We start from the raw sequence: 12,192 nt of genomic DNA, 5'->3' as shown, positions 1-12,192 counted from the left end.
CTTGAGTTACTTATTTGAAAAAGTAACTCAGATATTCTCTTGTAAATTAAAAAGTAATGCGTTACTTTACTAGTTACTTGAAAAAAGTAATCTGATTACGTAACTCGTGTTACTTGTAATGCGTTACCCCCAACACTGTTGATTACAAACAAGAACAAGATTATATTGAATGACTATCTATTAGTTGTACATGTGTCTATAGGGCAAAGCCAGTCCAATTCAGAGCTCAAAACTGGAGAAGAAGTATCAAAACAACCGCCGTGGCTCAGTCAAGTTCACCGTCGACTCGACCCAGTATGAGATTAGCTTTAAAGGTTTGTTTTGTATTCTCCCACATCTGTTTCCTTTAAATACCTTTCCAAAAACAGGAAAGGTCACATTCATAAACGTGTTTGTGTTTCCAGAAATGCGTCAGAGAAATTTATCTACAGGCCGTAAGAGGCGGGTTAGACGCCGCCCTAAATATGAACCATCTCCAAATGGAGGGTAAATATGAAGAGTTTACTGAACTGATTCTTGTTTGCCTCTTTGCCTTATGAAAATCAAATCTAATTTAGGTTAATAAAAAGTGATATTCATATAATGCCCACTTTTCACCATTTAGTCAATTCTATATAAATAAGGAGACTTAGGTCTCCTTCTTAGTTTTTTTTTTTTATTGAATATTGTTTCATTCAAAAATGACACATTACAGAAGCAAAATTAGTTGTGAATGTCACATTTAGAAAATAAATAAATAAATAAAATATTTGCATTATTATTTAAAAGAAGTACACATAACCAACACTACTAACAGCGTATTGTGGTCACTGAACAGATTACGTGGAATAACCTCCCAATTAAAAAACATGCTCAGCCCTTCAACAAATAAAACTCCAGAGTGGCAGTTTAAAGGGAAAAATCAGTGGTACACCTTCAATAACACGGTAAAACATTTTTTCTTTTTTTTTAACAAATGCACAATGCTTTTTTGGACATGCTAATGAGGACTTTGAATGTATATTATTATTATGTGTATCAATTAATTTCAACAATTAATTTCAATTAATTAAACAGCTCTCTTGAGTAGTTGATTTTAATCTTATTTTATATAATGACTGTCAAACTGTACAATACATTTGATCATTGTTAATAGCAACATACCGGTGCTACTTTAGTGACTCTTATATCACCTCTGGTGGCTGTCTTTTTAAAACAGTACATTAGAAACAATAATTTGTTTAGTGACAGTAGTAAAATTATCCCCAAAAGGATTCAGCAGTATTTTTTTCTTTTTTTGCGAAGCTGGTTTAAGATGGTCTCCCAGCTGGACCAAGCAGGATTACAGTTTAAAGGGATAGTTCACCAAAAAAAAAGCTTGAGCATTGCAGCGTGCTTTAGAGTTCCTCTGAAACCCTCCACCTTCCCCAGCTCCACCTGTATAGATCTGCTACAGATTATTTTATATGCTATTTGTGCAGCATCAGTATGTTAAATAAATAAATATCTTAAATACTCACAGCACCATATCAGCTTATGTATTGGCTGTAGCAAGTTCTAGTACTTGCTTGCAGCAGCAGCAGCAATAATCTACAAATACAGCAATAATCAACAGCAGCAGCAGCATAGCAGATCTATTCCGCCAAGACCAAATACATTAACAGGACATTAAAAAAAACACATAAAAACACAACAAAATTACTAAAACTTTAAAATATAAATAAAAAATAGAAAAATATAAACAAATTTAAATATTAATAAAGATAATATTTATTCATTATAAATGTTAATATAATAGTATCTCAGTGATACTAAAATAACACTGGGACCAATCTGGTGTTTAGCTCCCAGCTGAAAAGTACCCAAAACCAGCCAACAGACCAGCCTGACCTGAATGGGAGACCAGCTAAGACCAGCAAACCCGTTTCGGCTGGTTTTACATGCTTCTTTCAGCTGAACAGTTAAAACAATTAAACATAAACAAGGAATAAGGAACTAAATATATTTAGCTAATTGTAGTAATTTGGCTTGCAGATTAACGATAATACATAATAAAAATATAATATAAAAGTAATATTATAATATTGTTAATAATATTGTATTGTTAATGCTTATGTTGTTGCTAGGCAGACTGTTTTTGATGTTTTAATGAGTGACGCTGTCTTTTGAAACGAGGGAGCAACAATTTATTTTGAGTTGAATTTGGAGTTGTTTAAGATAATCTACAATAAAAATAATTGTAACAAAATACAAATATTATATAAAAAATGGTATATATATATGGTATAAATTTTAACTCAAGTTTTTCATGACCATGTAATATTTGATAGCCGTGTAACAAGCGGGATATAGTGTACATTCAACCAGTAATTACTGCAATATAAAGCCCTTCAGGGACATACAATACCAGTCCTGATCACCTGTAAGGGTTTAGTTTGCAATAATTATGGACTGAATGTATATTATCCCTTAATTCATGACACTGACTACTGTATTTATGGCCACAGAGAGATTAAAATCACTGATCTTGATATTGTTTTTCAACAGGGTGGTTGTTCAGTCTCAAGTGCTGACATTGAGAGGTGTTACCAACAAAACCAAACAACCATGAATTTTACTGTGAGCGGGGACAGTTACACTCTGGATTTTGCAAGTATGTCAGCAAAAACATTTGAAGGATTGCAAAACTTATCGAATGTCTCCTTTTGTCTCTAATATAAGGTGCCACATGATCTTTGGGTTTTTCTTGAGTCAAACTTTAAAATGCATGATGAAAGTAATGATTTGAATATGATAAACGATGCTGTTTTCTCTCTTTCTTTTCATTCAGAGATGAGTCAAGTTAACCAGAAAACAAAGGCCGAACGCAAGGTCAGGCGTGTGTAAAAGTAAAAAGGGTGCTCAAGGTCTTGCAGAAGATGTTGGCTGATACTCACGATCCAAACAAGCAAATAAGAGTCGAATCTGCGGTGGAAGTAAACACAACGTTATTTAGTGATTTTGGCTGATATGATTGTGATTTTGAATGTTTTATCCGGAATTAGTGTATTATTTGGTAAACTGCCTGTGGAAAATAGAAATTCAAACTCTTTATTCAGGTATTTTGACCGATGTTAAGTTTATATGAATTATTTTAAATGCTGCTTCCCACATCAACTTGAAGACAAATATGAAACGTGCCTAAAGCAACCTGAAGCATATTTTTTGCTTTCTGTTTATCTTAAAGAATTCCATACTTTAAACTGCTATCAGTTTTGGTTATTCTATAATTACTCTTACTAACCAATGTGCCTGAACAATACAGGCATTATACTGCGTCATTTTGCTAGTATTTACTAAGTGCCTGTTGGTAACTGCCTGAGAACCAATGTTTACACACTGCTTGTGAAACTTTTTCCAGCTGATCAGTTTCATTTTCCATCTTTAGCATTTACATACTCACAGACGTGCTCAAAGGAGTAAAAGAAATCAAGGATAAACACACTGTGTGAATATTGAACAATGTGCAATACAATCTACAATATCATCCGATGCACGATGCAGCATATTTTTACATTACAATATGCAAAATGTACAATGAATCAATGTTGCATCAAATGATTAATTAGGACATTATGAACAATCATTTAGGTGAACCTGTTTTTACTGGGGGTTTTAATTACAAACTGAACTGTTTACTTGGGTAACAACATGCTATGCAAAGTGTCTGTAGTGTCATATGGATGCCTTCATATGCAATAATTGATGAAAATAAAATGATAAAATGATAAATGTGGCCTTATTTAACTAATACACATACAATATCTAATATTACTATTTATTTGACCAAATAACATGTTTCTATAGGGTATTTTAATGAATTCCAATCACATGATAATTTCTATCACATATCAAGTTATGTATTGTGTCTTAACAGCATTTGGTTTCAAAAATGTTTAAAATAAAACCGCAGACTCATTTGTCTTGGCTAAATTTGAGTATTTTATGTATATTATATACACAGGTAAATAATTACAACTTGATTGGAAACATTCCATTTACAAGTATTAACCTTGATTTTCTTTGTTTTATTTTTCCTCCGAAATATCTCATATTTCAAGCATGTTCTTCACTGCTTTGTTTCTGGTAAACAAGTATACTAAAAACATTATTGGGATTGCTGGAAATGACGTCACAACACAATACACACGAGAGCAAAATAAACACGGAATTTAACACAAGCACAACTTATAAAACTGCTTTAGGCACTGATTTTTTTTTTTTTTTATTGCCGCCAGCCACAACGCACAAAACATCCAGTTTGTTCACATTGCTCATTCGTAGTGAAGCTCGCTTTGGAAATCACGTGTCAAGAGGCTGAAAAGAAACCGAAACTGGGTCAGCAGTGCAGCTGTGGACTCTGGAGCACTTTAAATTCGGTCCTAGCAGACAATTCGACGATACGTTTATTTGACAAATTCATTTTTTAGGGTTTTAATGGGCTATGCTATCGATGTATTCCAGTGTCTATACAACTATATTCGGTAAGTAGACTAATCATTCATGTATTTTACATTAATAATTTCACGACCTTAGTTAACAACTCAAGCGTCCAGTAACAGCTCAAATGTTGGGTCATTCTACAAAACGGGTACGATTTGCTGCAATTTACTTTCTTACTCTCTCTCTGTTTACATATTTCGATTTTAAGTGACGTTTTATTTGAAAAGCTGAGCCCTTAGATTTAGCGGCAATCATGTAGGCTATTATATTTTCATTGTTAATGAATTATCCCTTTAGTGTTACTTGAAAATGGTTAATGGATGGTTACTTAATGGTTTCTTTCATGTTCGTGTAAATAAGTCAACCCAACCCCGTTACAGTCAACTCCGCGTTACTTTCTGTTTTTCACGGCGGTAAAGTTAGTTTGACGTTTGACATTCATTAGACATCCCGAACATTTTAGTATTGGTTTTATATTCTAATGTCACGTAGTTAAATTGTTTAATTAATTTAAATGGTTAATTTTTTTTTTTTAATTCCTAGAAATTAAGCCTTGTGCAACATAAAGGGCATATATTTATGTCTATCTGAGTTAGTTTGGGCTCAAAACATAAAAGCCGCAAAGAGTTTAATTGGCAAAAAACCCGAATGTCTAATGAATGTCAAACGTCAAACTAACTTTACCGCCGTCTGATTTTCCCAACATATTTTATTAAATTGTATTATTTTATCTTGAGGTGGAACAATGCAGTTTACTAGCTAATACTTAAACACGTTTTGTGATATAACGTTTAAAATCTTACAGTTAAAGTTAAAAGTTCAAATTAACTTTAGTCGAACTGGAAACAGGAAACGCTTCAGAGAACGGCAAAGTTCAATCGACATGTCATGCAAAGGATTGATGTCTCTTTGTGTAGAAGAAGTGTGAAGATGAATTTAAGCAAGAGGAGCTATGAAGTGTAAGAAACTATAGTCTGCCCCGACCCAGATTCTGCTACGCTGTAATAAACATCTTCATCGAGATCTTCAACATCCTCTTCATTTTTTCAAGTTATGACCCTAAATGTGATGACAGCTCTTATGCTTTAGGTAGGTGACACAATTATTCTACAGTAATTTACCTTTTTGAACCGTGTGACTGTAGATTGATCCAGTGTGTAATTTTTCACATAGCCTACTTTGCTGCAGTGTCAGGGGTAATGCATGAAAATGAACGAGAGTTAGTAATCAGATTACTTTTTTTCAAACAACTAGTAAAGTAATGCATTGCTTTTAAATTTACGACAAAATATCTGAGTTACTTTTTCAAATAAGTAACGCAAGTTACTTTGTTTTCCCATCCATTTGTTCATTGACACCCCTCCTGTCCCAGTGTTGAGAGAAATTGGGAGTGAGGTGCAAAGGCACTTCCTGAGGTTTATTAAAGGGGTCATATGATGCAATTTAAATTTTTCCTTTCTGAAAGGCGGGGCATAGAGGAGAAACAATAATGTACAGTATGTGGAAAATAATGTGTTTTTTGAACCTTAAACCGCATAAACACATTTCATTACACCAAATACACAAAATAATGTTCTTTTTAGCAACATCATATGACCCCTTTAATTTCACTTTTGGTGCGCAAGGGCCTTTAGGGTTGATGAAAATATGGGTTTCTTGTTATTAAAAAATATACAGTGAAATCAAAAATTCAGACACCATGATACCATTTTTGATATTTTTTTACTAGTGGGTGCAGGACACTATAGTTAATTTATGTAAGTGGGGATAGCAAAATAAAGTTAACTGTGATATATTATATCCAAAAAGTCTTCATACAGAGGACTACAAGTAAAACTGATAAAAATATGGGACCAAAAATTGTTTTTGGTCCCATGTTTTGCTCAAGTGTTATCTGACATTATCCAGATGAATTTGTTCCGACACAGTTTAACTATATAGTTATAGTTTTTAGTTCTTGTCATATTTTATTATAATTTTCTAAACTATAGCGAATAAACTGTTATAATGTGTGAAATGTTGAAAGTGTCTGGATAAATTTTGATTTGACTGTATAAGCAAGCCCAGCCCAGGTGACAAAAAGTAGCACAAAAGTAACAATGCATTACTTTCCATTAAAAATTAACTAGTAACTCAGTTACATTTTTATGGAGTAACGCAATATTGTAATGCATTACTTTTAAAAGTAACTTACCCCAACACTGTTTTGCTGAGACGTTAAGAGTAGTATTTATATAATATAACAATAAAAGTTTCAATGTTTATATTAAAATCTCACCTCAGGGAAACACTTCAGAGAGAGATAACAGCAAACAACATGGCAACAGGTACGTCTTTTGGCTTATTTATCATTTTATGTTGGTTTCGGTTTCTTTAGTAGGAGAAAAGAACATTCCCAAAGTTGTTTCCATGCTGAGTGATTGACTGATTGCTCATTTTTCATTGCATTCATTCATTCAGTCAGTCATTCATCCATTCATTTAAAGCCTCAGGTAATCACTTCGAGTGGCAGCTGTTTAATGGAAAGCAGTGGGTTTCGATCTTTAATGATTTTGTCATTGAGGCCCATTACTGTCAGCCAGGGGCAAATGGGATCACCATCAACCTCAACATGGGGTGAGTTGGTTCATTACAGATGTTATCTTATCAGTATTTTGATATTGAGTATCAAGTCTTATTATTATCATCATCACACACTACCAGGTAAATTATGAATAGATTATTAAATATTAAATTATGCCTTTTCCATTCACTGCACAGGCCTGCCTATATTGACTATGATGAAATGACAGTCGACGGACCTCTTGTTAACTTCAGTATACGGCGTAATACGCTGCTGTCCCAAAACCAGAAAGAAGTAATGGGCTGGTACTACAAAGATAACCATCGCTGGTGCGAATATGGATCTCAGGTAAGTGGTACTAGAAATCTCTCCATATATTTATTTGGAATAACGCAGCTGCAAGTTAAACCAACATACACTAAATATAACACACATATATAGCCTTTATTTAGCTTTCTCTCTAATTTCTGTAGGGATCGGGTGGGAAGTCATCCTTGATTAGAAGCGATTTTATAGAGCAGCAGTTCAACAGCAACCCAAGGGGCTCAGTTCAGTTTACTGTAGGAAGCATGACTTACATGGTGGACTTCACCGGTAAGTAGACAAACGAGGTTGACCTTCATGGCTACGACACAATATTTTAGTGTATTTCCCTTGAAATGAAAAGCCGCTAAACTTGCCTGTGTTTGAAATTGTTTTAATGTGTTTTTATTTTTTGGGGAATGTTGTAGCCATGACTCAAACCAATCTGTCCACACACATGTTGAGGAAAGTGAGACGGCGGCCGAAATTCAATGAAGTAGTAACAGACAACAGCAGTAATCAAAACAGGTATCGCTTTATTAGTTCTAGCTGTGACTTATTGCCTCTCGTTTGGCTTTGCTCATGAAACTGTATAATGAACTACTGTGTAAATTCATTCTTATGTAAATCATTGCATTAAAAACTATCATTTCCGTTAGAATGGGTTTGCAAAGTCTTATATCGTAACATTGTTTCCACTCTTCAGGAAGTCAACCTACAAATTGTTTTACACATTTGTGTGTGTGTGTGTGAAGCTATTCTTATATAAATTGTTAGCAGCATTTATGTACAAATGCTTTAACTTTTGTAGTGTCAAAGTATTTACACTCTTCAGGAAATCACCCTATAAATTTATAAATTGTTCGTAAAAACTTTGTAGTGTAAATTGAATGTGTAATTTAAGTAAGAATATTTTATGAAATTTTATAACGCAACAGCGTTCAGAAAGTCAGCCTACAAATATTATCCTTAAAACCATTTTTCGGAAAATTAAATGCATTTAAGAATTATTTAACAAATAGCATTGCAGTATTGATTCTCTTTAAGAACACAACCAATAAATTTATTGATAAATTGTTCATTAATTTTCATTTTTGGGTGAACTATCCCTTTAATAGTGAGAATTAGTCCCTATACTAAAGTGTTACCAAAAATGTTTTACGTAAATTAAACATTTTACAAAAATGTAGAAGATTTTACTAATTCTTAGTGGCACAGTGTTTACACTCTTCAAGAAGTCAACCTACAAAATTATATATTAATTCTTAGTAAAATTATCTCTAGATTTATTTACAATTATGCACAATGCGTTTAATCAACTGTTTGTTCTATTAACTATTTGTATGTTTTAATCAACTATTTATAGAGAAATCCCTTCATCTCATTTTTCATGAGGAATACCCAATATCTTTAAAATGGTATTTGTATCAAAAGCCTTTGATTTGCTTTTATGCAGTTCACAAACTCTGGCATCTCCCTCTGCAAACCCTACGAATTCTTCTTCTCAACACATCTGGGAGTTTATGGGTGATGAGGGCATTTGGACCGAGTACCAGAAACCAGTGAGTTCTAGTATCTATACGCAACCAAACAACACTGTAATCACATCCAAATCCACTTATTCAATCAAATGCTATTTTTAATGTGAACTTGACGTTTAACCTAACAGTTCATTGGACGTTTTGTGTGTCTACAGGGATGTTCATTGGATAGTGTGGAAATCGAGAGGTTGTACCAGCTCAACCCGCAGTGCCAAGTTTCATTCACTGCCAGACGATTCTCTTACTCTCTTTACTTCAGTGGTAAGATACAATAAGACATAATGACAAAACCCTCAGATATAGAATTCTGCAGTGTACTACTAAACATAAGGAAAAAGCAGAGGACTTTTGTTCTAAAAACGTCTGCGAGGGAATGTCTATAAGAAGAGAAATGTGTTACAAGTTGAAAACATAATGTTAAGGTTATACTGTATATCTATTGTTGAGTATATTTATATAGTCTTCATGTCTGCAGGAATGTATCAAGTGAACAATAAATATGGTACAAAAAGAGCTGTCAGGAGAATCGCCAGTGGAATCCAGCAAACAAACAGGTATTAATCCATTCATAAAAGAGGAAATTTCTATAGAAGCTCATTTCCACTACAGAATAAATATATAAAAGTGAATGACCTTTAATCTCACAGTTGACTTATATATATATATATATATATATCACAATTCTTACATTTTTCTCAGTATTATGCATGTGCGTGCAGTCAGGTGTCTAAAAATTCAGAAAAAAAAAAAAATCCAGATTGTGAAATGTAAACTCTCAATTCAGAATTGCCAGAACAAACGTCAGAATGTGAGATAAAAGGTCAAGTTGCAATAACATTTTTTTTATTCTCTGGCAGAAAATAAACAAAAAGTTTCCATACATGTCATTGTATGGAAAGTTCGAAAATATTTTTAGAAAATTGATTCTGTAAAAAAAAATAAAAAAAAATAAAATAATAATAATCAATTTATAATTATATATAATTATACAATTATAATAATTAAATTATATTAAATTATAATAATTAAAATTATATAATTATAATAATAATAGTAAAATAAAAATTAAACATTGGTTTTATCATTGATGTTGTGTGTGCATTACAATAAAAAATTTTTTTATGTTTCTTCTTCTTATCGCAGTACATTGTCACAAGCTTGTTGGCAGTTCATGGACATGGATGGCCAATGGAATGATTATATGAAAGTAAATAAAAAACTTTTTTTTAAATATACATTTATTATTATTTTAAGTGATGGTTGCAGAAGTTGTTAGGTGGTCTTTTGAGTGTTTATTAGGTGGTAGCTTGCTAGTGAATTAATTATATAACTGTATCCAGGTGATGAATTCAGAAAAATAAACAGCTGTTTACAAAAAAACATAAAAAAATCATGTGGCAGGCCATCATGCTGCCTGCTTTCTGAGACATGTTGACCTGTATTCTTGCACAACAACACCAAGACAGTCACGCCTTTTGCCTTCTGTGTCATAACCATGCACTTTGTCTTTGTGTAGGGTGGTTCTCGGGGATATTGCAGTGTGTCAAGTCAAGATATTGAAGTGCAGTACCAGCAGGACTCCACTGGGACAATGCGTTTCAGAGCGGGCAGATTCAGCTATGAGCTAGACTTCTCAGGTGTGTGAATGCACAGACTAACAGAAATGCATGTTGTTTAGTACAAAAGTACATGAAGTCTCTTGTGTTTTGTTGCAGACATGACCCAGACCAACCTGTCTACTAACACCAAGAGATCTGTACGCCGCCTTCAGCAATAAGACCTCACCTGCCTCATCTTTACTTGTAGCTTTACATGAATAATCTCAGGACGCCGGTGCATGCAATGTCTGCTGGCCATTCTCAGAAAATGCGATACGAAATAGCAAAATGATGTTCACTTTGTCCATGCTAACTTATGTGCCTATATTGTTTTATTAATTGCCATAAAATAATGGGTTTCATGGTGATTATGTACTTGAAACAATTTCTATTTTTCAATACATTTACTATGATTTGAAGATTGCATTTGCTGTGCAGTAGGCTATGTCTTGTGACAGCTTTTAACATTCATGTCTGTACAATGTTTTTTTTTTTTTTAAACTGCCAATTAATTTTATGGGAGTAATTATATATTATTAAATATATATAAAAGATAGGGGGAAAAAAACATGTTTACAATATTTATGCCAAGTCGTAATAATCCACACAGGGCTCCAATACTGACTGACCAATTCATTTTGAGTTTTTCATGACTTGCATGTTGATTATGATCTAGAATATCAAGACATTTTGTGCCTGTATTTTTGTTTACTCAACAATTTAACAGAATTTGTTCAAATTATTTCCTTCATATACAAATGAAGATGACTCTCATAAAGAACATGTCCAGGTCACTTTTAATGAATTGCAACATTATTTTCATGCCAATGAAGCACACCCTGCATTAAAACCTTTGCAAAAAATAAAACTGTGGATTATAAATGTTTTTTTTTATCATTTTATTGAAATGTTCTTAACTGTCATGGAAACACTGAGCGTGTTTGCACATGCACGTTCTTAAACCGATTATGCTTAATAAGCCGAAAACGCACGTGGTCATGTAAACGCGGTAACCCGTTTTCTTTTATCAGAGTAAGGTCATAAACAGCGTAAGCATAAACCGGTCGACACAGGTAGTTTTTTGCCTCTTACCCTGATTTTGCGCGGCATGTAAACGCAATAACCCGCTTTCTGTCGGCTTATTGAAGAGCGCATGTGTGATAGGCTACATGACAGGAACAGTTAGTTAGTGCAGATTTAAGCACATCTAGACAGAGCAAATGTTTTGCAGGAAAGAAAGAAGGAAATATATCACAAAAGCAGACTTTTTCATGACTCAGAAAATGATAAAAATGTGTTCTCATCGCGTGCAGCAGAACTGGTTCAGTCACAACGCTGCGTTTATAACTGCATGAGAGGATAATAGCCTATATCAGTGGTTCCCAACCCTGGTCCTGGAGGCACCCCAACACTGCACATTTAGCATGTGTCCTTTCTCTGACGCACCAATTTCAGGTCTTGGAGTCTCTACTAATGAGCTGATGACCTGAATCAGGTGTGTTTGAATGCAAAACGTAAACGTGCAGTTGGGGTGCCTCCAGGACCAGGGTTGGGAACCACTGGATATGAGCTGTAAGTTTCCCGCTGGCATGTTGCAAGCTTAATTTAACATCACAACTGACAAATGTATGGAATACTCGGAGTCAGATACGCAAATTATTATATTTTGACGTCACTACAGGGAAATAATCTGATTTATTAATGAAGTCATGTAAATGCAGCTTAC

The 12,192-nt window shown here is 33.7% G+C and overlaps 2 protein-coding genes across 5 annotated transcripts in view; both read left to right on the top strand.

Annotated features, from left to right (window-relative positions):
- Positions 1–3,746, top strand: part of LOC107748491 (poly [ADP-ribose] polymerase 12-like) — a 12,305-nt gene extending 8,559 nt beyond the window's left edge. For 2 of the 3 annotated variants that reach the window (XM_016563283.1, XM_016563282.1), the window contains exons 6-10: positions 203–314; positions 405–486; positions 818–926; positions 2,527–2,632; positions 2,810–3,746. In XM_016563283.1, coding sequence (XP_016418769.1) covers positions 203–314; positions 405–486; positions 818–926; positions 2,527–2,632; positions 2,810–2,865 — 465 coding nt within the window. In that variant the 3' untranslated portion in view covers positions 2,866–3,746. The remainder of the gene's footprint in view (positions 1–202; positions 315–404; positions 487–817; positions 927–2,526; positions 2,633–2,809) is intronic. The other variant, XM_016563284.1, reaches the window with a different exon arrangement.
- A 561-nt stretch (positions 3,747–4,307) lies between these two features.
- On the top strand, positions 4,308–11,329 carry LOC107748490 (uncharacterized). 2 transcript variants are annotated; one of them, XM_016563281.1, is made up of 13 exons: positions 4,434–4,502; positions 5,379–5,550; positions 6,745–6,788; positions 6,948–7,077; positions 7,222–7,372; positions 7,498–7,618; positions 7,756–7,855; positions 8,784–8,889; positions 9,024–9,129; positions 9,344–9,422; positions 10,012–10,075; positions 10,385–10,505; positions 10,584–11,329. In XM_016563281.1, the coding sequence occupies exons 3-13, from the start codon at positions 6,779–6,781 to the stop codon at positions 10,643–10,645; spliced, it is 1,050 nt and encodes a 349-aa protein (XP_016418767.1). In that variant the 5' UTR covers positions 4,434–4,502; positions 5,379–5,550; positions 6,745–6,778; the 3' UTR covers positions 10,646–11,329. The 2 variants fall into 2 exon arrangements, with proteins under 2 accessions (XP_016418766.1, XP_016418767.1); XM_016563280.1 differs by lacking the exon at positions 5,379–5,550 and having other exon boundaries at positions 4,308–4,502.
- The last annotated feature ends 863 nt before the right edge of the window (positions 11,330–12,192 follow it).

This window comes from Sinocyclocheilus rhinocerous, unplaced genomic scaffold, assembly GCF_001515625.1.
Source record: "Sinocyclocheilus rhinocerous isolate Xijiao unplaced genomic scaffold, SAMN03320098_v1.1 scaffold78, whole genome shotgun sequence".
NCBI lineage: Eukaryota > Metazoa > Chordata > Actinopteri > Cypriniformes > Cyprinidae > Sinocyclocheilus > Sinocyclocheilus rhinocerous.
This window is presented reverse-complemented; position numbering and strand designations above follow the sequence as displayed.

Excerpts from the sequence above, each read along its gene's own strand:
- LOC107748490 (XM_016563280.1), top strand. The coding sequence starts at position 4,456 with ATGGGCTATGCTATCGATGTATTCCAGTGTCTATACAACTATATTCG. Across the intron at positions 7,856-8,783 it reads AACAGCAGTAATCAAAACAG|TTCACAAACTCTGGCATCTC; the intron begins GTATCGCTTTAT and ends GCTTTTATGCAG. Across the intron at positions 10,076-10,384 it reads AATGGAATGATTATATGAAA|GGTGGTTCTCGGGGATATTG; the intron begins GTAAATAAAAAA and ends GTCTTTGTGTAG.